Source organism: Rhopilema esculentum, chromosome 10 (genome assembly GCF_057945365.1).
Source record: "Rhopilema esculentum isolate cy_ngs chromosome 10, ASM5794536v1, whole genome shotgun sequence".
Classification (NCBI taxonomy): Eukaryota; Metazoa; Cnidaria; class Scyphozoa; order Rhizostomeae; family Rhizostomatidae; genus Rhopilema; species Rhopilema esculentum.
Genome location: NC_142824.1, coordinates 11,901,648 through 11,929,630, shown reverse-complemented (window position 1 = coordinate 11,929,630; position 27,983 = coordinate 11,901,648). Strand labels below are relative to the sequence as shown.

General features: G+C 37.5%; 1 protein-coding gene across 1 annotated transcript; it reads right to left on the bottom strand.

The window, feature by feature from the left end:
* Positions 1 to 100: 100 nt before the first annotated feature.
* On the bottom strand, positions 101 to 27,983 carry LOC135694185 (endoribonuclease Dicer). Its single transcript, XM_065212886.2, has 15 exons — positions 27,851 to 27,983; positions 21,344 to 21,583; positions 19,367 to 19,924; positions 18,034 to 18,168; positions 17,592 to 17,789; positions 16,005 to 16,414; positions 15,197 to 15,372; positions 7,442 to 7,577; positions 6,460 to 6,663; positions 5,508 to 5,678; positions 3,362 to 4,615; positions 2,261 to 2,926; positions 1,207 to 1,378; positions 696 to 768; positions 101 to 388 (listed from the first exon to the last, which is right to left on the bottom strand). The coding sequence occupies exons 2-15, from the start codon at positions 21,561 to 21,563 to the stop codon at positions 259 to 261; spliced, it is 4,503 nt and encodes a 1,500-aa protein (XP_065068958.2). The 5' UTR covers positions 21,564 to 21,583; positions 27,851 to 27,983; the 3' UTR covers positions 101 to 258.

Below are 27,983 nucleotides of genomic sequence, written 5' to 3'. Positions count from 1 at the left end.
AGACATGACCACCTTGTGCCACAATAGCAAAAAGGAGAGGGCAGCCCCCTTAGCTGAGGAATAAAGAATAGAGCATTAAAATACAAGAAACAAAGCTAAGTCAATTAAAAAATTATTGCTTTGTAACGCCAATCGTAAAGATTAAAAAGTTATGAACTACAAAACGACGACACTACGTAATATAGTGCAAAGAATTCTTTTTTGCAAACACAGTGTCTATCTGCCGTAGAAAATGGAGATATTTGCTCGTAAAGCAGATCAAACTTCGAGCAAAGCCTTTTGAGCGGCAGCTCCTTGTGCCATTTTTCGGTTTTGTCCGATGCCGTAAAATTCCTTTTCGTCAATCCGCCAAAAACACATGCACTTTCCATTTGTCATGTTTTCAAACCTATTGAACAAGAAAAGACTGTATGAATCAAATGAAGATGCTAATGAAATTTGAGTAATTTTTCGTTACTTGATAAAAGATTTATTCAGCATATACGTGTTTTATTTGTTTTGTATCTGTGATTTACTGGTAAATTTCACCACTTTCTAAGTAATCAACTGAAGCTTTTTTCAGCACCCAATTTAAACGTAAATGCTGCTCGTTATATTTAAACGTTATGTTCATGGCAAACTAGCAGAAATTTTGTAAATATACTAATCAAACTTCGCAAAGTAACATCTTAACCAATATTTGAAAACAAACAAACCTGTAGGAGGCTTGTGGGTATTTCTCTTTAATTGCTCTTACTGGATTTAAAGGCACGTTTTCCACGTAGGCATCTAAAAAACAAGCAAGATTTTTCACGACTCATGACGAATAAAGCGAAAGTAGCTACGTCATAATTTGGAGACTCTGACTCATAATATCTCTACTTACTTTCTTTCTACTTACTTATAACGTCTCTTCAAAACCTCAAGATGCATCCTTTTCCCCACTCTAAAAAAATATCTATACCTAGCAGCTCGGGTGTTAAGTGGGAATCACATTTTTTGAGGGGATATAGAAAAATGTTCATCAACCCCAAGAAGAAGGAAAATTTCATAATTTTCCCTGAAAAGTTCGCACTTGGGTAAGATAGCCTCCCTTTCCCACAATCACCGCGCCCATTTTCAGCTAACTCTTGCTAGCAGCGGTGCTAAACCCTCCCAACAACATAGGTTAAGATAAGACAAAGAATCCAAGTACCATCACATGGCACCAAATATCTACCAACTCACCAATTAACGGCTTCAGTATGGGATAAAAAACTCTCCATACTTGCAGAAAGTCAAGACCACTGTCAAGAAACACTGCCCCTGCCAATGACTCAAAGATGTCCCCAAGTACTTTAGGTGCATGATAGCCTTCGTCTGGATCATCGTCAGACGTCAGTCGAATCATGAATGGGCTCTAAATAGACCACACAAAATGATTGCAAAAGTACAGTTGACAAACGCTGTCTGAAATTCTCACAGGAAATAGGCATTTGTTCGAGATGGCAGTTAGTCAATATAGCGAATGGTTTCAAATAACGAACCCTGTACTACATCAAAAGTGAAATTGAAACTAATTCAAGATATCGAATGTTCGAGATGAGAGGTATTCAAGATAGCGGGTGTTAAAAGTATAAAAATCTTTGCAATCAAATACATTTGACAATATTTGGCATTTAAGCAGCAATCATAACTATAATGATGGACTATGTAGCTATATTAATTTTTCATCTAGAGATCATGCAATATTTTGTTTCCGATATAAAGGACCTTGACCCTTAATTTGCTCTCTTTACCTTGCCTTTTTTATTCGATACCTTCTTCGTCTTATCAGTTGAAAACAAAAATAAAATGCATTGAAGTAGCTCAAAGATGAAATGTCTTTGAGTCTATGGAGTTATGGTGGACGGAAATCAAAAGCACCAGGAAGCTCGCATCCTACAGAAAAGAGCCGGCCGCCTGGCATTTCCTTGAGCTTCAGGTCGCGATGATGAAAGAGGAACTCCAGGTTATGTAACATATAGGTATTCTTGTTTATTTTATTACAGTAAAAGAAAACAATGGCTTGGCAAAAAAATTGTCTTGAAATTAACTGAAACTTAAGGTGGATTTTTGTCTTTCTTCACAATCTCAATAAAATCCCTCTTACCAGATCTCGGCAAAGGCGAAGGAAATCAACATTCACTTCCTTGTCACATGTATCCAAAAAAAGTAGGATGCAAGTTTAGTTCATCGACTTTATAATTAATGAATTAAGATACCGATGTAATAAATTTATAAAATCATATAAGTTACACACCTTAAAATTATCATTTATTTCTTCTTTCGTGAGGTCACCGAACCTGCTCAACACTGAATCAAGTTTTGACTCCAGCCTCATCAAACCTTTATGAAGACGATATTTGAGTGAGAGCAGGGCAAATGTGTTGTTATTCACCAGTGCTGATTTGATGTCTGTTAAACTGCTTGGGTCTAGGTCTCCATTGTTAGAGCATAGGTGCCCTACGATCAGGAAGTCCAATACAGCATCACCAAGGAATTCCAGCCGTTGATAGCAGCCCGTGACTTTGTTTAAATGATATGACATATGCGTAAAGGCCTGCACCAAAAACGATTTATCTTTAAACTCATAATTTATCGTTTTTTCAACAGCAGAAAGTCTCATTTTTTTGTACTGTCTTGTGACAAAGGCTCGGTTTTCCGCATTTTCTTCGTAGATTGCTGCATGAGGCAGATCAAAATCAGCATACGCGCTGTTACAATTTGGAGCAGGCATAAGCGTTAGAGAGCTGCGGAAACAGTCAATTCCAAACCACTGCATCAACTTTAGCGCACCATTTACTCCATCGTGCTCCAAAAATGCGCCTATGAGAGCTTCAATGGCATCTGCTAATGATTTGTCTCTGATAATGTGACAAGGAGCGACAGGGACCTTTTCTTCCTCACTAGATGAATGGCTTAAGACCTGGAATACATAACCTCCGTTTTTCAACTTTTAAGGGAAATATTTCTTTAGAAATTATGCTATAGATTTAATAGAGAAGAAATTCTCTAGCTTCAAGCCAGTTACTTTTTATGCAAAAAACATTTTCTGACGGTCTATATTCTGACGGTTCATAGAGCTTTAAAAACAGCAGAGAATTTTCAAAAACTAATCAAATCTAACAAAAAATGTTATATCTCAACAAAGATGCCATAAAATCGATAGTTCGATGAAACGTGTGCAATAAACAGTTTGTGCTAATGTTCAGGCGAATGGATTACGAGTTTTGCAGGCAGCACTAGTGGTTCGCTTTACCAATGTTTTGAAACAACAAGAGTTTTATATATGTACAAATCACTCGTTTTTAGCAAGCTATACAGGCAAAAGGCAGTAAAATTAGCAGAAATGAGACGATACCTCTGCGAACATTGGAGGCAACCAAAGAGTTTTGGCATGGTCATACACCGTATCCTCATCCTTTCCTGTAAGCTTCACACCAAATGACGTATTGCACATAACGTGCTGCAAATCTTTCTGCTTTGCCACTTTCAACAGCTTTTTATTGCAAACAAGCTGCTTACGTTTTTCTGTCAACCTTCCTTCGTACTTCATCGGGTATTTGTAGAACAGGTAGATAGATGTTGCAACCTTCAGAAAAGAATCACCAAGGGTCTCCAGTCTCTCCAAGTCAAAGCCAGCGTTTGCTTTGGCAGTTGTTAGCGATTGTAGGACCACCTCTAATTTGACGCATTTGTCTCTGCCATGGTTTTTTCCGTGCAATAATTCACCAAGATTTCCACATGCATCATCCAGCTTTAAATCTTCAAATTCACGCTCAAAATTTGTATCATACCTGCAAACACCGCCTCTTTTCTTTTTCGGTTTTCGCATTATCTCATCAAAACATTCCCTCTCCTTTTTATTGACACAGCGGCAATTCAAATGCGAAGGAGAGATATCTCGAATCATCAGCTGTCTTAATTCTTCGGCAGCAAGAAGCGTCTCGAGCCTAAAAAGGAGTGATGGCACGCACACTGATTGACAGTGGAAGCTAGCAGGAATCCGTTTCCGCTGACAAAGCTCTGGTACCAAGAACTCGACAGATGCGCTTTTTGAGCTGTTCCACTCTTTGCTGCTATACCTAGGGGCAGTGTAATTGATCCTTGTACTTGCATGGACAGACTGCAACAACGGTTGCTCTTGACTGATAATCTTTCCGTATTTGTTTCTATAGTATTCTTCAAATGTTACCTTGCCAGCTGCAATTCTATCTGTGATCAATATATCGTTTCTAACTGCAGCAACATAATACAGGCTTTTCCTGTCTCCGAGGTAGGTCTTGCTTATCACTGCATCATCGAGGTCCCCATCTGCAGGATAGAAATGATCGTCACATACTTCACTCATAAACTTGCAATCGAACAGCTGCTTCTTTCTTTTTGTAAGCGAATGAGAGCCACTTGCAAGAACAACAAGAAGAGCCTTTGACTTAGCATTATCAAGGGAAAAAGATCTCCCAGATGCAAAATCACCAGCAAACATCGTCATTGCTGATTTATGGAAACTCTTCACGCATTCAAGCTCCAGACGGTTCAGGCAGACATCGCCCTCTTGTAGTTTTACACTTACTCTGACTTCTCCAGCCTGGGTAAACAGCGGGAAGTACGGTACCTAAAAATAAATAAACTTTGAATTTACTCCATATTGGTAAATCGGAGACCCCGTTTAGATTGATCTTTCACCGATTTGGTTTACACTGTCACGGCTGAAAGTTGTTTCGTTTACACTGTGTTGATATGAGCTGTATGTAAACTGGTCCTTGTTCTGTTATTAAAGAATATTTTTGTCCTGATCTCTGTTGCAACAAAAATCTTTCACTCTATGGATTTCAGAACAAGTCGGAAGGGGGGAGGGACAGAAAGGAGTTATAGAGGGGCCAGTAGTGAGTCTCAATGTTCCAGACATGAATAATGTCACATAAAGTAAAGTAGGAATGAAGATAATTTACTTCTTAAATCACATACCCTCAATGATCCATGAATATGAGAACGAATTATCATGTATAATAAAAAAGTTATTGATATGAAAAGACAAAATTACTTAAGCCAATAGCTATAAAATGCTACTTGAGAGAAATGGTTCAAAGTTTTCTATTCAACGACAATGGCATTGCAAAAAGGTAACTGTTCAGCCCTTAGAAGTGCATTGTAAATTTACTGATTGCCAGTAAGTCATTTAGATAACTGTATATGTCTATGATGAGTTTAAATAAACTGAACCGTTAATCAAAATACTACATTTAGAGCTCATTGTGTACAAGCAGTTTCTTGCTCAAACCAAACGCTTAAAACGTAAGAAAGCAATTGTACTGTTGTGATTTATGTACCTATTGAATCAGCATTGCATAAATTAGAATAATTAATAAATTGAATAGCCATAGAGAACCACGTGGTGGAGTCAAAGAAACCACACACTTGGTAAAATATTCTATTACGTTTTTACTAAACATACGTTCTCTTGTGTTTTATTTCCAATACAGAACATAATAGCAATTACTTCACACCTTTGGTAATGGCCTGGCAACAAGTAAGCCATATTGTCGACGATTTTCACGATACCAGATATTCCATAAAGACTCTTGACCAGTCTTTGGTTTCTCCAGAACTATCTCCAAAGCATAGAGATATAAGCCAGATGAAGGAAAAGGTCCTTCGAACTCAAAACAGTCTGGGATCTAAAAAAAGAGCTTTTGTCATCAATTTTGAGCCAAAATAAAACAATTGTTGCGATGTTTAAGGAGAATTGAAAAATTGGACGGCCAAACATTTACTTCCTGTTTTTCATGCTTATATTACAGAGCTACAATAAAATGTAATCTTTTCTCTGAACACACCTTAAGAAAAAAGGTGAAAGGTATTACCTAAGCTGTTAGTACTTGGAAGCCCGGCCACACAAATAAGTGCATTAATAAACCAACTAAAATCAATGTAAATATAAGCTAAAAAACAGGCCATGTGTAGGAAACTAGTCGATCGCCTTTGCCAATCTTCTTGCATCTATTTCTGCTAATGTTTGCTCAATTGGGCATTGTGGAGAAAATTATCTCTCCTATCAGCCTTGGCTCTCTGAATAATCATCCACTTTTCCCCTAAGCAGATTCACACGGCAAGACGATACTTGATGATATTTTCTTTAGCATTGGCTGTTCTTGCAACACTTGATCCCGGAAAAACGGTTGAAAAGCCATACAGGGACTGCAGAAGTATGGAAGAGGATGTGGGGACTAAACCTCCCCGTAATTTTCAAAACTGTACTAAAAATAATCCTTTTGGCCTTTTGCATATAACCCCCTCCCCAAAACTTGTTAGCCCCATTCTCCGTAATCTGTTCCACAGTAGATTTAGAAACAATTTTTTGAGAATTCCTGCTGACACTCCTGCGATGTATATTAAAGTCATTCTCTTGTTACCACTAATGATGTAAACGCTGCCTCTCGATGAAAGTACTCTCCTTACCTTTCTTTGATAAACAAATGGCGTACTCATACAGGCACTTCCAGCATGCACAACTTCATCCTCATCTTCATCGGTTTCGTCAGATTCGTAGTTTCTTTTAATTGGTACGAAATAGTCATCAAGTTCTTTAGCCTTCCAAAGACGAACACACGCCTCTTTTGCCGCAGAGATTCTTGCTAGTTTTTCGGTTGGAAGCCAATCGCCCTTCAAGTAAAAATCCACTGGAATTAACTGGAGCGAATGAATACAGTTATGAAATATGATGTCATAAAAAAACCTGTGCAATATGAGCTTGATATATTAATTTGGCTTGTTTTAACAGAGTTTAATAGCAATACAACTCTTTCGTGTTTGCCTCAATTGATGACGACGAATTGAGCAACCAACACCAATGGTAGGATAGGCCTACGCACTCCCTTCAATGAGAGGAGGTAGCTTCCAGTGGTGGCGCCAGCCACTGCAGAGTGGGAGGGTAATGAGCGTGGCCAGTGGAACCACGCCCATTTTCCTCGTTTCAGTGCTTTGTAGAAGGTTAATTTTTTGGAAATATGATCTACCCCTACCTAACGCATTTTAATCAATTTTAAGAAGAAACATGTGGACCATGTTTTGACAAATGGGGGGGGGGGGGGAGGGGTAGTTAGCCTCTCATACCCCCTATGCGCCACCACTGGTAGCTTCGTTACTAAATTATTGACATTGAAGAGCATTTTCCTTCCAAATGTATCTCTTATTATTTCGTATATTTTCCTATATTTGTTGAATAATTTACGAAAAACTAATTTGGGTCATGTTGCTTACTATAGTGTTTCGAACCAGGGGCAGAGATCCGCAATAGAGAAATGTATGAATGCTTTCTATCGATTAAATCACAACAATCACCAACCAAAATTTATCAGAGAAATCATTATAGGCTCATTCAAACACGTGATGCAAATGTCACTCAAAATGTTCGACGTCGTTGCTCAGACATCATGCATACCTCGATTGTTTCTCTCACAGGACAGTTTATCGGTAAACTGACAATAGCCATGAATTCACCATAATCAGCGTGTTTTTGAATTTTAAAGGTCGGTCTCAGAGATGTATACTGACCCGAAGGAAGCTTCGAACAATAACTGAAATGAAAATTTTGTTAAACAAAACGTTTCAAATAGTTTTCATCAATTTTCAAGGTACAAACCTGTTAACTTGCAAACTGTTAAGATTTGATAGAATCAAGTCTATCCAATTTTTCTATATCAGCCAGGCTCTTTTGAAAAATGAGGCAAACGGAAAAGTCCCTTTTAGAAGACTTATTGCTAAAAAGGGGCCATTGCGCTGCATAGGCATTCCATAATGACTTTCCAGACAGTCCCAAAATTAATTTTGGTTGATCCGTAGAAGTTTACCGCCATTGCTTGTATAGTCGCCTGGACGACTTATTACGCGCTAAAGTTCATTGCTAACAATGACTCTTAAAAAGGCACGAGAGAACTTCACCTGTAAACCTGTGCATCATACTTGTCGATATTCAATCAGATCTGTCCCATTCATTTGGAGTATTAACATTCTCATCGTCTGGAATGTCTCTGAGTAACCTATGAGTTATTCTAACTGTCCGTGCAGTTGTTTTCTCTGGATTCTCACTATGAGCCAGTCCACAAAACAGGAAATCTGTACGCTGCAGTTGCAATGATTATTTCTAGATCGATTTTCTCTTCAACATGAGTTGGTGAGTAAGCCATTACTTTCAAATGCCCGACCTTTGCACTTTAGGGGGCCCAGGCTAAAAAAGTAGGGGCCCAAGGCTTCTTACCTCTCTTACTGCAGCTTTAAAACTACTTGCTTCGTAAGAAAGTGGGAGGGGGGTGGCATGGCCCTGTTAAGACTAAATAATTATGCATTTGAAGATCCTTACGCTGTACGTATGCTGTTTTTCTGTATTTTATCATCTCATTGCCTATTCTTGCTACTGGACGCAATATCCTACAAAACTACAACATGCTTTGATTAAGACTTCCGACTTTTCAGTTTGCATCGTTAGATGGTGTCGCGGAAAGCAGGGAGTTTGCCGCGCAAACGCCTTTCCCACGGTTTACTTGCGTAATTAACCAGCGTGTTATTAATCAAGGTCGTTTTTTCAGTATTCTTACTGTTTCTTTTGTCTCGTAATAGATCTACATAGGTTTAATCGTTAACACATTTATTGTTGGTAATATCTTTTGTATTTGCCGCTTGGTTAATTGACTTGGAACTTTTACACATATCTTTTGTAATCATATTTTCTAAAGGGACCGATAACTAAAAAACTAATTGCTTATGGTTTAATGAAGTGAGTGTGTGTTGGAAATGAGCGTGTAATGTATACCACATATTTTTACTAATAAAATGATAAAATACAAAATGTTGTATTGATTGTTGATTGCCTTACTGCAACACACTTTGTTGATTTGTTCGGACTGTTACGATACAGTGGAGGCACTGCCCGGATAGTGTGTTGGAGTAAGTTTTGTTTGTGGAAAATATGTCGGTGATAGATAGGAGAAAGAACGTTCGATTGGCGCATAGAGAATTTGCATTGCAAATCATAGAGGACGGTAATGGAAACGACGTGAGTGAAACAGATTTAAGAATGATTCAGTCACAGCTTAAGGAAAAGCAGAAGAAGCTTGATAAATTGGACGACGAGATATTGGGGTTAATAAGTGAGGAAGGAGAAGCCGATGATTGTGTAAAGGAAGGCAAAGAAGCGGGACAGTTTAGATCAAAAGTTCAGGCTGCTATAATACAAATCCAAGGTCGATTGGATGATAAGTTACAACGCAGTGGTTCCATTGACAGTCTAAGTTCTACAGCCACTTTGAATACTAGAAAGGTACGGGCAAGGTTACCTAAATTGGAGATGCGAAAATTCAGCGGTAAACCGTATGATTGGCAGGAGTTTTGGGACGCATTTCGCTCGTCAGTTCACGAAAATGAGGAACTATGTCAAGTGGACAAATTTACGTATTTACGCTATCTGTTAGACGAGCCTGTGAAAAAGGTTATTGCTGGGTTTTCCTTAACTGAAGCTAATTATGAAGCGGCAGTAGATTTATTGAAACAAAGGTTCGCAAAGCCAGTAGTGATAAAAAGATCGCATATCAATGAGCTAATGAATTTGCAACCTGTTTATAAAGAGCGCGATTTGGATCGTCTTAGACATTTCTACGATATGGCTGAGACACATTTTCGAGGGCTGCACTCTATGATGATAGATGAGACCACGTATTCTTGTGTTGTCGTTCCATTGCTGCTCGACAAATTGCCAGAAGCGGTTCGATTGAGTATGTTGCGAGCGGTGAAGGGCTCTGAAGATTTACCCATTTCGTCTTTTTTGGAAGTGTTGAGAAACGAGCTTGAAGTACGAGAGTCGCACGTTTCAATCTTGAAGCCAAACCTTGCTGGTTCGTCTGGAATGCAGTCAATGATTGCTAGTGGAAAAGGCAAAGATTGGGTGAGAACATCGAGTGCCTTGCACAGCGTTGCAAAGGACCATCGATGCGCCTTTTGTTTAAAATTTCATGAAGAAATTGATTGTCAGAATGTAAAGGACTTTAGTGAACGTAAAAATATTGTGAAAAAATATGGTCGTTGCTTTCTTTGTTTAGCAAAGGGTCATTTATCCTTCAAATGTAGAAACAATATTTCATGCAATATTTGTAAGGGTAGACACCATAGTGCCTTATGTGAACAAGGTAATGCTAATTCTACTGCGTGTAAGGATGTCGGAAAGGCAAACACGAATACTTGCGTAGAGAGTGTTGAATGTGGGGGGAGGGTAGCTCTCCAAACCGCGCAAGGTTATGTTAATGGAACGAGGAAAGTGAAAGTGCGAGTACTTTTTGATGGGGGAAGTCACAGGTCCTTTGTTACCTCCAATGTTGTGAACAAAGCAGGCATTTTTCCTTCTCGTAAGGAGAATTTGCGTATATGTAGATTTGGTGAGACTAATGTAGATGTTTCTGCAAAGGACATTGTTCAAATCACTTTGTCGTCTGTAGATAAGAAGTATAACATCCCATTTGAAGCTTGTGTTGTAGATTCCATCTCACAGCTGGAAAACCAACATTTAGAGATAGTAAAGAAGGATTTTGCTCATCTGAAGGACATTTGGTTTTCAGACGTTGATTCGAAAGAAGAGCAACTAAGCATACAAATTCTGATCGGTGCAGATTACATGTGGCGGTTTATGGAGGACGAAACGAGAAAAGGAGGTGTGAACGAGCCGGTCGCCGTACGAACAAAGTTGGGTTGGGTTCTTTCAGGACCAGTTAAAGGTGAGATCGTTGATGTTACTTCTGTCAGCAATGTCAATATCAATTTTGTATCGGATAAGGAAACTAATGTGTTTAATGATAAGGCCAGTTTACAGGATCAGATCCACAAACTATGGGATTTAGATTCTGTCGGAGTACGGCCTACAACTGATGTTCATGAAGATATTGTGGATAATATCGAATTTACAGGCGAGCGTTACTCGACTAAATTGCCATGGAAGGAAGCCCATAAACCCCTTCCAACTAATTACGGTGTCAGTGTAGCGAGATTAAAGGGGCAATTATCTAAACTCAAGAAAAGCCCTGAAGTATTGCAAGAGTATGACAATATTATTAAGGACCAGCTTGAGAGGGGGATTATAGAGAAGGTTGTAGGTTTAGATAATTCTAGCAATGTTCATTATTTACCACATCATGCTGTTATAAGGGAGGAGGCAGAGACCACCAAATTGCGTATTGTTTACGATGCATCGTGTAGAGAAAAACACAATGGTACTTCTTTGAATGATTGTTTACACGTAGGCCCGTCCTTGAATCCGTTGCTTTTTGATCTTCTTGTCTCTTGGAGACATCACCAAGTCGCCTTAGTCGCCGATATTGAGAAAGCCTTTTTAAACATAGAAGTGCATCCTGAAGACAGGAATTGTTTACGTTTTTTGTGGGTTAATGACATAAATTCCCAGTCGCCATCTATTGAGACGTATCGTTTTAATAGAGTAGTTTTTGGAGTAAATTCATCTCCATTTTTACTCAATGCTGTTTTACGTCATCATATTGACAAATATACAGAGGTCGATCCGCAATTTGTATCACATGTAAGAAATGAATTTTACGTAGATGACCTAGCATCAGGAGCTAAGAATGTAACAGCAGCGCTGGAATTGTATTATAAGGTTAAGAACAGGATGGCTGAAGGAGGTTTTCATTTACGCAAATGGAAAACTAATGAACCCGAAGTCGCGAAGGTTATTGAATCTGAGGCTATTCAGGAGTTGAATTTTAAGACAAAAGAATGCGACAATTCGTATGCGAAAACCATCTTGAATGAGGGAAAGGATATTGATTCCTCATGTAAAGTTTTAGGGATTCATTGGAATCAACGTGAAGATACCTTGCAATTCGAATTTTCGAAAATTGCATCCGAACTACTGGGTAAGAAAGTAACGAAGCGTGAAATATTAAGTTTTCTTGCCAAAACTTTTGACCCGTTAGGAGTTCTTTCGCCTATTCTGATTAATGGGAAATTTCTTTTTCAGGAATTGTGTGTCGAAAATATTGGGTGGGACGACGAGTTACCCCCTGATAAATTAGAGCGTTGGAATAATTGGTTAAGTTCATTAATTAATGTGGGCTCTATTGTTATTCCCAGATGTTTGTATGGGAAGAATGCTGAGAAAATTTTGCATTGTTCCCTACATGGTTTTGCTGATGCGTCATTAAAGGGTTATTGTGCTACCGTGTATTTTGTTTATGAAGCTAAGGAAGGAGTTTTCAGTCAGCTAGTATGTTCAAAAACCAGAGTAGCACCATTGAAAGCTCTTTCTATCCCGCGTTTAGAATTAATGTCTGCTAGAATTCTTGCAACACTAATTAAAACTGTTTCCTCAGCCTTAAGTAGTTACTGTTATATAGAGGAAAGGTATCTTTGGCTTGACAGTAAAACCGCATTGTTTTGGATAAATAACAGAAATGAATGGAAACAGTTTGTGCAACACAGAGTGAATGAAATTTTAAGGTTATCTTCAAGTGAAGAGTGGAGACATTGTCCCGGTAAAGATAATCCAGCAGATTTAGGATCGCGTGGGGTTTATGCTGATACTTTGAAGGATAGTGAGTTATGGTGGCATGGTCCAGACTGGTTATGTCAGGATAAGTCTTGTTGGCCGTCAAATATTGATTTAGGTAGACCTTCTGAAGTAGATGTGGAACGTAAGAAGGTTGTCAATTCCATGTTGATTAGAGAGGAGAGTTCTAAGGATATTGATCAACTCATTGACATTAATAAGTACAGTTCGTATGATAAGCTTGTACGCGTTACTGCATATGTCTGCCGATTCATAAATAATCTTAAAGCTAAAATGAACAAACAGGAAAAATTAATTGGATCTGTAACTGTACCAGAAATCTTGTCTGCGGAAAGGTTGTGGATTATTAATGCGCAGGCAGTCTTGAAACAAGATCCAAAATTTGAATTGCTTAAGAAACAGCTACGCATTGAAGAGCAGAGTGGTATTTTAAGATGTGTAGGTAGACTATCAAACTCTGATATGGAATTTGATAGCAAATTTCCTATAATATTGCCAAAGAACCATCATTTCACGGAACTCGTTGTTTTACATGTCCATGCGTTAATGGGGCATGAGGGTCTTCGTATCACTTTAACGGAATTAAGATCTCGGTTTTGGATTACTAAGGGGAGGCAATTCATTAAGAAGCTTATCAAGCCTTGTATAATCTGTAAGAAATTGGAGGGTAAGGCTTATAAGGCACCACCTATGGCACCGTTACCAGATTTTAGAGTACAGGAGTCACCGCCTTTCAGCAAAGTAGGTGTTGATTTTGCTGGACCGTTGTATGTCAAGGGGTTAAAGGGTAAAACACGTAAAACGTATATCACCCTTTTTTCATGCTGTGTAACACGTGCTTTACATTTAGAATTGGTGGAAGATCTTACAGCTCAGTCTTTCTTAAGATGCTTAAGACGATTTACTGCTCGAAGAGGTACGCCAGAGTTAATCGTATCCGACAACGCAAAAACTTTTAAGGCAGCAGCCAAGTCTATCAATCGTATATTCAGAAATAAAGATATGCAGCGGGAGTTGGAGTCAAGAAGAATAGAATGGAAATTTAATCTAGAAAGAAGTCCGTGGTGGGGTGGCATGTTTGAACGAATGGTTGGTGTAGTTAAACGTATACTTAGAAAAATTCTTGGCAATGCTCTTTTGAATAAGGATGAAATGCATACTGTTTTAGTAGAAGTGGAAGGAATTTTGAATTCTCGACCACTGACGTACATATACGAGGATGATTTTAATGTTGACATACTAACACCGTCTCATTTAATGTTTGGTAGGAGATTATCACCTCTTGCAGATCATATAGAATTTAATTATTCTGATGATGAAACTTCGCATAGTAAACGATTCCTTTATCTAGTTAGGAAATTACAACATTTTTGGAAGAGATGGAGAACCGAATATTTGAGGGAACTACGTGAAAAGCATAATGCTGCTGGAGCCGACAATTGTGACATTCATAAAGGAGACATAGTATTGATAGAGGATGAAAATGTCAAAAGAAGTCAATGGAAGATTGGAAGAATCGAAAGATTAATCGTCGGTAAGGATGGTAAGATACGGGGTGCTTCTGTAGTTAAGATTTGCAAAGGTAAGCGAGATTTACTTAATAGACCAATTACTAAACTTTATCCTTTGGAGATAACAGGGACAAGTGACGAAGTGGGGGATATAGGAAATGGTGACAGTGAAAGAAAGGAAGTACGGAATAGGCCTCGTAGAGCTGCAGCTGCCGACGCGCTATGGCGGACCCGTCTTGTTTTTGACTCGGAGTGAGTCAAGGGGGGAGAGTGTCGCGGAAAGCAGGGAGTTTGCCGCGCAAACGCCTTTCCCACGGTTTACTTGCGTAATTAACCAGCGTGTTATTAATCAAGGTCGTTTTTTCAGTATTCTTACTGTTTCTTTTGTCTCGTAATAGATCTACATAGGTTTAATCGTTAACACATTTATTGTTGGTAATATCTTTTGTATTTGCCGCTTGGTTAATTGACTTGGAACTTTTACACATATCTTTTGTAATCATATTTTCTAAAGGGACCGATAACTAAAAAACTAATTGCTTATGGTTTAATGAAGTGAGTGTGTGTTGGAAATGAGCGTGTAATGTATACCACATATTTTTACTAATAAAATGATAAAATACAAAATGTTGTATTGATTGTTGATTGCCTTACTGCAACACACTTTGTTGATTTGTTCGGACTGTTACGATAGATGGTTTTTTAACACCAATCATTTATTTGCTTTTCAATAATGCTTAAGTTCTCTATTTAGTCCTCCATATTCTTCCCTGTATTATAAAATAGCAAGAGGCCCAATGTGCCCTTTTCATAAAAATACCCAAGACATCACCAGCTTGTAATTATCAAAAAGATTCCTACGAAATTTTGACGTTAGTGCCTTTAATGTCTTATTCTTGCTGAAATTTCTCAAAACGTGTAGAAAACATCTTATGCCAGAACTTAGATTATTTCAAGATGCCTGCAGATGGTTGAAACAAAATGACAGTTGCAAAAGAATTAGTAGAAGCTGGGACTTATGTTTCAAATTCGTTTTTACTGGCGCCTACCCCTTTGCTGCTTGGTCGTTCCGGCGTACCCGGATAAGCTAATACGGAGGTATAAGGAATAGCAAACTTACATGTGCAGTAGCTGCATCGCATTGTTTCGATTTATTTCTGCCGCCCCTTCCTCGTCAGAAATCCTAAAGGGCTCGATGAGCTGCTCTGCAACTCTGTATTCTGCAATTTCTTCTTCGGTTGGTAATTCACGACCTCTGCTTTTTTCGATTAAAATTTGTTCAACCTCTCGCATTCTCTTCAATTCAGAAAATAAATGAACGTCTAATTCAGTTAATACGTCACAGTAGATAAGTTTTTGCTTAGTAACTGCTCATTTAGCTACAAAGCAAATGAGGAAACCTACTGAAAACGAACTTAGGAAACCAGATCACATTTTTATTTGGAAGGAGAGTGCTCTAGACGCATTGGCAAACTTTTATGGTAGTTTTCTACAACTTGAATATCATACCTTAGCAAAAATGTGAATAGGCTGTAGCCCCCAGCCCCCCACCTCCTCCCTTGAACGAATAAGTAGACGATATTCAGTAATCTAGTAGAAAATTGAGTAGTTGACCTGCATGCTTATTAAAAACATCGCAATCATAAAAAGATTTTCCCATTGTAATCCTAACCCACTAATGCAAGCTGATGCCTTCTTTGACTTACAAGCCTGGCGGCGATTGCCCCTGCAGCCTAAGTGAGAACTATTCGTTTAGAATAATAGACTACTGTCTCTTTTTTAATAAGAACAGAGGCTTGATAACACGGTGAACAAGGCACCAGTTTTACAGTCAAAATATATGTGAGCTTTTAATGTAACGTGAATATGTACTGTTTACGCCACTTAATGCAGAAAACATGCTCATCAAGGCATTGAATAATAGATACCTCAAGCTGATATTCTGTTGATTCAATCTCCTCTTGTCTTGATAATATGACAAATTTAGAATTTTTTGCCCGTGCTCTTCCCTTTGATTGTACGTATTCCCTATAATTCTGTAGACCATCGAATCTCACGACGAGGTTACACTTGCGAACATCGAGCCCCTCCTCCACAACACTCGTCGCAACAAGCACATTGAATTCCATGCTTCGAAATCTCCGCAGGATTTTCTCTTGGTTCTTTGACGTCATTGAGCACAACTCCTTTTGGGTGAAGATACCCACCAAATTATGTCCGTATACAAAATCACTGACGATGCCTTCATAATGCTCATAGCACGTCACTAAGTTGTTGATGAGATCACTCAAAACGTGAGCAGTGATTCGCTTTTTCACAAACACAATCGCACAGAGATCTGAAAAAACCACAATGCACAGGTTCAATCGTGCTAGCGTTTTTTCATTTACTGCTTATTCTGTACAAGGCCATAACGATAGGCACACTCTCTTTTTGATCAAGGAGGATTTTGACCATATAGGGTTGCTTCACCAAGAAATTTTCAACCCTGTTGGCAAATTAAGGATAGCTCTTCCAATTTTTTTGGCAAATGAGACATGGAAACCCCATTGGGAACAATATCTATTCTATCGACGGCACTGATTCGGTATTAAGACCTCTAGGAACTCAAATCACTAAGGCCTCAAACTACACCAGGTAACAGAGCCGTGGAAGGGGAAAGAATTAAGGGGGTGAGAATTTAAAGAGAAAGGGGAGGGAGAAAAAGGAGATCGAGAGAGGATAGAGCCTGCCAAAACCGGCAAAGCCTCTCATCATTTCATGTATTCTCTCATCTCTATTTCCCTCCAAAGTTTAAGGCTCTGATACCCATGGTAGCCACATATCTGAAACAGCATGTACAAGCATTTTGAAACAAACTTAAAAGAATTACACGAGAACCGAAACTAATAAGCTTTTTATTTCAATTATCATTTTCACTCAGGCAAGGAGGCAATTTTCTTGATCGTGAAATTTTTATGGGCGGCAAACGTGCATTAGACAAGCCTTTGGACCATGACCTTTGGACCAGTTAGTAAAACGTGGGGAGGTTCAGGGTTGACATTCTAGTTTTGACAGAAAAGGAAACGAATGAATGGGTGATGCAAACAAGCTCTTGCGCAAAGGGGTTCCTAAAATCACTAGCAAAAAGCGAAGTGTTATCTTATCAACATGCTCGTAGACATCAAGGATTCAAAATGATCTAGGGCAAGTACTAAAAAGCAGAAAAAGTATCGAGCATTGAGTTTTTTGTGTAGTGGGGCATGCTAAATCAATTCTACGAGTTTTGAATCAATTCTGCTAATAATGCATTATTGCTCGCATCCACGGCCCCATACTTTCGGCTTTTTTGTAGAAAGGAAGATCTAAGAAATATTGTTCTTCAAAGAATTTTAAGGAACACATTTAAGACTAACAATTTTAACTTGACGACAGTGGATTTAGGAGAGTCGCACATAGCAGTATTTTACATTAAGAGTACATGGAGACTGTTCTAAACACGAAATCTGAAAGTACAGAACTATAAGGCTCCCTACCTTTCTTATTATCAACCAGCAAGTCCATCAGTGTCATAACTTTTGGGGTGATTAAGGGCATCATGAGCAAAATACTTTCAATGCCCCCAAATTGAGACACTGCATAGTGCTCAAACAAATGAATAATGTCCTCTGCTATTTGAACCACATAATCGAGCCACTCCGACCCAATACGATGAAAGCTATCTTTCTCCTTTTCTGAAAAAAGAGAATCAATCTTCAAACTTGCAAAATGTTAAAGTGATCCAAAATACCTCAATCAAATGTTGATCTACTTCAGAAACGATGCAAGATTTTTTTAACAAAGCCAAAGAATTGTGAATTAGAAAGATAGCACTTAAAAGCTCTTGTTTTCTTGGGACTAAGTATTTTACAAGTGGTCTTGAGGTTTCTGTTTTCCATCTATCTATCTCCAACTCGTTATACAGGTTGTAAAACATACCAATATTTTCTTTGATAACAATTGCAGCTTTGTAAGTGCACCATCCTCCAAGGAAGTCTAAAATTTCTTGTAGATCTCTAAGGGCATTTACACATTTTTTGTAAGCCTCCTTTTCCTCTTTGCTATTTGGCATTTCTGCAATGCAGGAAAAGTGTGTTAATTCCACGATCTTTCCTCGGCATTTAAAAAGGAGAAACTTAGTGACTCGTTTTATTGAGCGGAAGACCACTGAATCAGAAATTCCAAAATTGGTCTCAAATTTACGATTACAATATTTAGCAGGTATTAGACAGTTTCACAACCAGCATATTGTAATATATAAACATATTATTATATATGAAAGTTGAATTAGAAACTCTTTTATATGGCATTTTTCTCACAAATATGAATTTGGAGGCTAACTATTTACTACCTGTTTGTCAATGATTGCCATTGTTAAAAAGATACAGGAAGATCTGGTAGCACAGATTGGTTGATTAAGGGCACGAAAGTGGCGGTGTAGGCTACCACAAACTATGGAGGGATGATGGGCGAGGCCGCTGAAAGACCACGCTATTTCATATCACAGGCATACCCCATTTAGCATGGTTTCAGTGCCGCAGTCTCCCAAAATAGGCTTTTTATCTTAAGTAAGAAATATAACATATCTTTATCCAATAAATTTCTTTTAAAAGTTTTAGTAAGATAAGGGAGAGGATGTTCTGATAAAACTAAGGGACACCTCCAAATCCTTCTTTGCGCTAACACTAGTCTGCATCCAAATACAATCAGAAAATTCTAATTAAGGCTTTATAATGAAACAAGATATTAATTCTTTAAAAGGCTAAGGGCATGATGCATTGTCAAAAATTATTCTTAAAATTAGATTACTCTTTGCATGTGAAATCAATGTGAAAGGAATATCGGTTGCATAGGTGTGATCTCAGGGCCAACAGCCATCAAGCTTTCCAACAATTTTTTTAATTGGTGAGAGAGGGCGCATTTTAAAGTGTTTTAGCAACTTCTTTTTCAGCCAGATGTGCTAGAGAGAGGCCTAAACCATTGGCTATGCCTAAACCAAACCTTAACAAGGGAGAGGTTGCTTTAATAAGGAAAGCCTTAACAAGAAGAGAGTAAGAAGAAATCAAGAAGGAAGACATACAAGGAAGTTATAAGACTCTTAAAACAACAAGGTAATTGTTTCCAAAGTTTACAAGGAAATATGAGTTGTGGGACCAGTTTTTTGAGATGTACGTTGAGTGAAAGAAGTAATGTGACATTTTCAGCTAATATTGGAAGATAAAGAAAGGCCTAGCTTTGGAAAGGAAGTAGAAACATCCAAGTCAGTACTAACCTCCGTTAAATTTAAGAAGATCTGAGATTTGTGTGTATATCTGATAGAACTGAGAGTCATCAAATTCCAGGTCAGGATATCCTTTTATACTTTCCTTTGGCTTTGTTGCATATGACGATGTAGAAGATTGATCTGCACACGTAAAGCATACTGCTCGTAGGTTTATCTCAAGTTCCTTCATTCTTTCTTCTAGATGGTGTCGAAGTGAGATGCCTTTATTCTTGACCTTTTCATTTATGATAGAGGCTGTTAAACCCATAACGCGGGGTTTGATGCTAAAATCTTCGATTCGTTTCATGATCTGCGCATACGGGTGGTTTTTATTAGTATGGTGACATTCATCCAGTACTAGCAGATTGATATTCGATGGTAGCAAGTAATTATGTTGAAGCATATCAAGCAATATCTGATGTGTCATTACCAGAACATCGTGCGCATTGAATTCCTTCTTCCAGTCTTCCTTGTCCCAGAAGTCAACACCCATGTCTCCTGTATATTTACCTACCTTAAGGAATGTCCTGTCTTCAATTGCTTTGCTTTGTTGATGTACTAAAGGAACTGTAGAGTAACAGGATGATTAATGTGACTGTAAAACATTTTACATTTCGATCCAATTGAAAACAAGTAACAAATACCAACAAAAAATCATTAGGTACTACCATCAATCTGTAAAATATTGGCGATACAGTCCCCATTAGATTTGCAAAAAGTGACCATCCTGCTTCTACGTTTTGTTGTGACAGTTTTGGTGTAGTCAGAGGAACCAAGGAATGGTGCCCCCACTCTTAGGGAAGTATGTAAAAGAGCCCTCAAGGTTAAAAACATCTATTTCATCAACATCTTGAAAGGTGCTCCCCGTTTTTAAAGTGCCCTTAAGTAAACATTTTTGTACTCAAGGAGATAAGATAAACAATTTGTTTCAATTATAACATAATGGAAGTACGGTAAAGTTACTTTTCGTTAGAAAATGGGCTTGATAAACGTGGCCTCAAGAAACACCTCCTCTGAATGACTCCTCCTGATGCCTTTTAAGAATATTGACAATGCAATGCAACAATTGTATAATGATATTGGGAGAGAGCAAAACGGGATTTTGCAATATCATGATGCAACAAAGGACTGCAAGGAAAACTGTCAAATGTAAAAAACAAACAACAGGAAAAATTCTGAGAGGAAATAAAAAACATATTCAGATTATTCACGGATCTTAAAAAGGCAAGCAGCTGGGTACGGAGAAACCTAGTGTATTAGAGCTCAAGGGAAAACATCCTTCTTAAAGCATCAATAAGATCAGTTAAGGCAGCATCCGAAAATGCTCAGACAATGGAAAATCGTATGGAAGAAGCGAGAAGCTCAGTTCCCATGCGGGACTGCATCAAGGACCCGCTTCTAAGTCCCTTTTGATTTCTGCTAGGCGCGGTAGTGATTAGTAAACATTTCAGGTAAGGAAAACCTTAGGAAGTTTTGTTTGCCATCGATGTTGGAAAGAAGCAAAGAGTACAGAGAAAATGAATGATGTGACAAAAAGTTAGAGGGAGGAAAGGCTAAACTCAAGAAAAAAGAGCAAATGGTTAGCTTCAAGTAAGAAAAGTCATGACCAAAATGTGGTAAAACCGACTACGTGTTGCGAGCTCGTACAAAGATCAAAAGCCGATCATCTGATAAAGTAATTATTTTCTTTATTTTATAAGTTTCCAGGTCAAAAGTTTTGGGCAAAACACTTGAGTCACATCTAACATTGAAAGGTTTGGGTAGTAAGCCCAAAATTTTCCGTTATCTCCCCCTTGAGATGAACGTATCTATTTGCTCATGATGAATGCTGCTATACATTTTAATCTCGTACACAAATGTCGTGACACATGTAATGGCATGGTCACTTTATTACAGACATAACATATTTCCAAACTTTCAAAAACCATATTTTCCATTATCGCATCTTATAGCAATCATTTTAGGTTGAATTACTGCAAGACATACCTGTGGTGACCAGGAAAAACGTCCTTTTGCCCCCTTCACTAAGTTTTCCTTTGATTTGATGAGCCAGCTCTTTGATCAGCAACACGCTGATGAATGTCTTACCAGTGCCAGTGCCAAGACAAACAACTACATTTTGCCGGCAAGCTTCTTCAAAGATTTCAATCTGATAATCTCTAGGTAAGAAGTCACTTGAAGCATCACCATTGTCCGATGCCATCATTCTGATGATCAATACTTTCTCTGACATTAAAACGAGAAAACAGTTATTCATGGGGTCATTGACAAAATTAGTCAACCTTACAATATATACATTTCAGGAGTTTTCTATCAGTGTTTTCGCTGTAGTCTGCGAGGTATATGTACAAAATAATATAGACCATAAAAATATGACAGGGAAGAATGTCTACAGTTGATTTTATTTTGATTGAATTTGTAGTGCAAAACATTCCTGGAACATGAGAAATTTCTTTCAGATTGGTAATGTAATATGAATCAGCGCGGCGGTAGACTCTTTTCAAAAAACAAATTATGAAAGTAAATCAAATTGCAACTATAATCGATCAAAGCAAAAACCTACTTAAAATCTCAGTCAGTGGCGTACCCAGGGCTGCAGTAGTGGGGGGGTCTGGGGCGTAGCCCCCAGAAATTTTTTGAACCACGCCCTTCAAATACTCGCAAATGCGTGGAAACGCCCTTTTTGCAAAATTTTCCCCCATCATTTGATTCATTTTAGCTTTGGTAAATAGCAAAGTATTTTACAATTGTTATTGACACAAGCATACAGTATACTACACCCCCCCCCCAATGAGTTTTCAATCGCTTTTGGACAAATCTCGAGGACAATATTTTAGAAAAGTGGGGGGTCCGGAGCCCCCTATTCCCCCCTTGGGTACGCCACTGATCTCAGTTGACATAATTTTGCAACCTCTGTTGAACATTCAAGGTATTTCTTTCCAAATCTTTAAAAAAAATCAGTAGTTACGCTTTACACTTTTTTACAAGAACTAAGATAAATTTTATCAGGGAAATTAAACTCTATCAGGACACCTACCGTCTTTTCAAAAATTACTCAAAGATAATTTATCAACAGTCTTTATCAAGATTATTTATCATCCTTTTCCGTTTCTGGAACATATATTTTCACAAATATTTATGCTCTTAAAGGTTCCTTTTTATTTAGGCTTTTTATTGTCAGGCATAACCTTTTGATCCAGACAAACTTTATGTTTATGGTTTACAGAGCAAATCACTCAAAATTATCCAGAATTGTCTTTCTATAAGGCCCTAGACGCACACGCACCTAACAAGATTTCAGGAAGAACTTCTGACACACTTATGGTTCATAGAGAAAAGGGATTGAGCCTGTTAGTAAACAATGCTGAATTTCCATTACGCCCACCCAAAGTGCCACTGAAGAAAATTCACAAATCCCTCAAAGGTTCCCTCGTCTTGCCCAAGAGCAGGACGAGCCCTAGGGCCTAACCGTCAAAACGTTAAGGCTAATGAAAGATAAATCTCCAGGCGAAATATAACAAAATGACTGCTAATACCTCAAATAACTAGAAACAGAGTATCATGTCCAGATGGCTTGGAATTTTGATAAAAAATGAGGTTACCAAACTTAGTGCTAAAATTGATGATAATTTGAAATATGAGCCACATGTTGAAAAATATGCAAGAAGCTTCCATTATAACCTGCTATCAACTTACCAAATATATGGTTAACATACAATAATTGTAATAATTGTTATTACAGTGTATTCCCGATATAACGAGCCCCGGATATAACGAATTTCCCGGTATAACGAACTAACTATCTGGTCCCTTTGCTTCTGCCTAACAAACTCCTAAACAATTCTTTCGGTATAACGAACCCCGGACATAACGAACTCTCAATATTACGAACCAATTCATGGGTTCCTTCATCATAATTACCCTCAACATAACGAACTTTCATAATTTGTTCGTCTGTTGTTTTATTTATTTATTTTCGATGTTCATTTATCACTTTTTCTTGGGGGGAATCATTATTGTCATAGGTGAAACATGGTAATGATACATTTCAAGCATTGGCTGATAAGGCTCAGAGCACGGGATGAAAGTTTGATTGCGTCAGAAATTACTGCGAATGAGTACATTGACACTTATGAATGTCTTTTCTTATATTTGATACATTGGCAATGAGCGACGACAAAATTTTATTGACAGACCCAGATGGAGAAGCAGAAGAAGGCTAAAAGAATGTGAAGTAATCGAATACGTCATTCAGCCGCCAACTAGAAGTTAAGTGATACCAGCTTTGCCAATGTCTTGGTCCCAAATAATAAGAGGAACATTAAGATCTTAATTTTTAATAATCAACCAGTAGTATTATTTGATCTTAGCTTGGTTTTTTGGAGTTAAATGGGCACAGAGATTTGAGAAGCCAATTGCAGATTCTTTAAGTAAGAACTGCGAAAGGACCTAGAAAACGTTTTCTCTCGGTTTAGCGAACCCCCAATATAACGAACTATTTTCTGGTTCCCTCCAGAGTTCGTTATAACGGGATTCCACTGTATTTATTTTATTTTGACATTAATTATAATTTATAATGTGGTTGTTGACTGGTCTATTCTAAGTCAGTTGAATTAGTATTCCGCTCACATTGATGTTATGCAGCAAAATTTGCCAACAAATTGTAAGAAAATAAGATGAAGAAAAGGATGAAAATAAACAAAAAACTGTGTTATTAGAATATCTAACTGCAGATATTTTGTTTATTCCAATGTTTTGCGGAGGCTTTTTGGTTTCTCTTTTGATTTAAAGAAAAAATTTCACTTTTTTAGTTTTAGATGGGGGGCCCTCTCTCGATTAGTTCATCTATTAGAGAGCTCCTCCTTAGACAAATATATTTAAATACATAATGTTTTGTAATGTTCTATGTTTAAGTTCTATGTTGTAATGTTATGTTAATAAATTTTATTCTGTATTGTAATGTATTTAGGTATATTTGTCAATAAAATTGAATCGAATTGAATTGAATTGATAAGAAACTGTTCATTCAATCCAATAAAACTACCTGTTTGAATTATACGTCTCCTAGCACTTGAAGTTCTAGAATCACTTAACACCCTTAGAGAACACAGGGACACCTTTACAAGAGTAAGGCAGGGGGGCAGTGTTTGTGCTGTGAAAAATCATTAATTGTGTGGACAGAAGAAGTTCGTTTCCAACTTAGGACACTATTAGTAATATATTTAATAGGCTGGCGGGCAACATCAACAGCCGTGTGCTTCCGTTTCTGATTGGCCTATTTTGATCCATAACTAAGTATATATAATTCCTAGAGTGGAGTTTTCAAGCTATATTCTGATCTGACGTTCTATACTAATTTTCATATCAATAAATCATTAAAGAAACATAAACAACAACGGAGAAAAAGCTAATACAACAAAATTAATGATACACAAGGCACACTATCAACGATATTCATCTAATATTCATCTCCCAAGTGCAAAGTCGTATTTTATGATATTAATTTGTTTGCTTTGTTCATTCGACGTACAACACGCTCAGTTACTTTAATTATAAATCAATCAGCCGTTTATCACGTCTTATTAAAGTTTTTTTAAACCAGTAGATAAAAAGCAATATAAAATTTGTCATTCTATTACATTCATTTCATTTCCAATTCTTGATTCACGATAATCCCATCGATCTAAGCAGAATGCTTTTCAGGAGAGCCATTTGCAAATGTAATACTTTTAAAACTGCTTGCAATTAAACACAATACACAGACAAAGTTACGAAAAGAGAAAGAAAGTAGAGCAAGAGAACGTTTTAAAGATCTTGTTTCTCGCTGAAAAATGAAAAAAGAGGGCGCTTGTTTCAGTGCACGTTTCAAAGGTATCCACGTGTGAGAACCACGATACGAAAAACTTTCTTAACATTTGTACTGTCTTCATTTGTGGAACATATAAATCAGTATTTGAATTTCGTAAGTTAATGATGTCCCTTGAAGAATTGTTTGTAAATAATTTTGAGAGATAACTAGGTGCAGGCCGTTAATGGATTCATAGATCATCGTAACGGTCTCTACGCTGTTTAAAGTCGGTTTTGCTCAGAATGTAGCAACGTAGCAGGTAAACACAGGTACAATTTAAAATTTAATAATAGAACATCAGATATTGTACCTGCAGTGGCGAAACCAGCTCTGAAAAGTTGGTCATGCACTTGGCAAAAAATAAACAGGGTCTTCGGCACCACAGCAAGGTACCCAAGTTAAGTTAAGGTTAGATCAGTTCCCTTGAGAAAAGTGTTTTCAGCTATTGTGAAAATACCCAGAAAGCCTTAGGTGGGCATAAAACTTTTAACAATTTGCAAAAGAATAATTTTCAGAACTTTCTTGAAACATGTTTTGAAGAAGCCTTGGCTTTAGGTGCTAAACATGTTCTTAAATTCTGAAATTCAAATTTTATCTTGTTTTCAATGTTAACATGTTTTCAAACTCTGACATTCAATTTATTAATATTCACTATTTCAAGAGCAGTTTGATTCACCTGATCAAACCGTCAGATACTGAAGGAAGGCTTATTTAGGTAAAATAACACAGTTAGATTTGATTTTCACAACATTATATAACATGTCTAAATTGTTTTGCTCTGATACATGACAAGATAAATACACTTTCGATGACCCTTCCCTAATTCCTTACTTAGAACTATTGTATTTACAAGTACAAATAGTGTTATTTTTACAAATAAAATAATTAATGCCCCTAGTTAATGTTCATGCTACACCTCATTTCTTTTAAATTCATTATTCTTAATTTGGCAAAACAGATTATAATCAGAAAATGAAAGTGCATGACTAAATTGGGATCCCTGTGATATTTGCATGACTAAATTGGAAACCCTTGAGCTTTATTGAGTTTCAAATGTAGAAACCCTATGTTTGCGCCTACGGAGTTTCATAAAAGTACGCAAAGAACAATTTTCTTTGATTGTGGAGAATTTTCAATGTGATAAAATCCCATCTTTTAAAACATCTAGAAATTTTATCATTGATTAAAAATTTGTTTTCTGGAAAAATTTTTGGTCATGCTTGGTATGACCTGCATGACCTCTAGCTTCGCCACTGTATACTTGCTATAGTTATTCCGAGAATTCGATCTGAAGATTGCAATGTTTTATAGATAACCTTTTGATTTAGCTTAAAAATTCATTTTTGTTTTATTAACAAAGTTAAATGCTTTTTCAGAAGAATTTTTATGCTTAAAGTTTGCATGTTGTGTTAGACAAAGCATCATGGCGTGTAAAAGTGACCAATTCCTATATAGATAATGGCAAATTGTTCCAAAAAAGTAGAGTCATGTTATGTTGTAGGTGTGGAAGGCAAACTTTGCAGCTTTTTGGCTTTGTATCCGTTTTTAAGTGATTTTGATACACCGGAAACCAGGTTGGGTATATTTTCGGAAATGGAATAATCTTGCTTAAAGAGTGTTTTGTACTGAAATAGCTTTTAAATCTGCCAGGAAAGCAAAAATAAATTGAATGCATCTTTTGGGCCCTAGACGCACCGAACAAGATTTCAGGAAGAACTTCTGACACACTTACAATCTCTATTGTTCATAGAGAAAGGGATTAAGCCTGTTAGTAAACAAATGCTGATTTTCCATTGCGCCTACCTAAATTGCCACTGAACCAAATCCACTAATTCCTTCAAAGGTTCCGTCGTCCAGCCCCAGAGCAGGACGAGCTCTGGAAAACGGAAATAATTAGCAATTAACGCTTTTTTCTGGTGCCACAGAATAGAGTACCAAAGTGTGACGTCATCAAATATCTATTTACAGAATTGCAAGAATTATGGGGCAAGAGCCTGTGCTCAAGTGGTCATATCTCAGCTAATTCGTAATACCTTTAATTAATTTTGCATATTTAGAGGTATTTCATGATGCTCTTTTAGGTTCTGGGATCAAAATTTAGAAATTCTAAAAATAAATTTTTATGACGTCATCACTTCGGTACTCTATACCCGAAGTCAAATCGTTGTTTGTTCTAAACCAACTTACATTGGCCCAACAGAAAACAAGAACTTCACACACAAACAGCAGCGCGCACGAATTTCCAAGCGGATTATCTTTATCAAACTTGAAAAAGTATTCTCAATTTTCCATTTTGACAAACCTAATTAGTTTAATGTCAGAAATCAGTGCGTCTAGGGCCTTGTTCAAGAGTTGTCTGACATACCATATACAATGGTTGCGTGTGGATCTTCAGAGCTTATAATGCATACAACGTAAGCCCTATACCTGAAAATTATCATTTGCGCGGTATTACACGGAGAAGAACAGATCTACTCTGAACATCTTTGGGCCTAATTACTTGGAAAGCCGGCTTCAAATTCATCAAGCCTTTCTAAATCATTTCGTCTGCGACTGTATGCGCTACAAGTCACTGGAATCTTGTATTTCGAAAAGTTTAAGAGCTCATTAGTATGTACAATAAACTACAAAAAGTGAAAAATTACCTTTCCGTATGTTTTCAGCTACCAAACAAACCAACTGGCAACTTCGACGACATCTAGTGAAAGCTTGTTCAAAGGAGGCATCCGCTAAGCGAATTTGTTTTCCGAGAATCAGCCCACAGGGAGTCCAAATTTT

Excerpts from the sequence above, each read along its gene's own strand:
- LOC135694185 (XM_065212886.2), bottom strand. The coding sequence starts at position 21,563 with ATGATGGCATCGGACAATGGTGATGCTTCAAGTGACTTCTTACCTAGA. Across the intron at positions 17,790-18,033 it reads TGTTATCAAAGAAAATATTG|AAAAGGAGAAAGATAGCTTT; the intron begins GTATGTTTTACA and ends CTCTTTTTTCAG. Across the intron at positions 4,616-5,507 it reads TTGCCAGGCCATTACCAAAG|GTACCGTACTTCCCGCTGTT; the intron begins GTGTGAAGTAAT and ends ATTTATTTTTAG.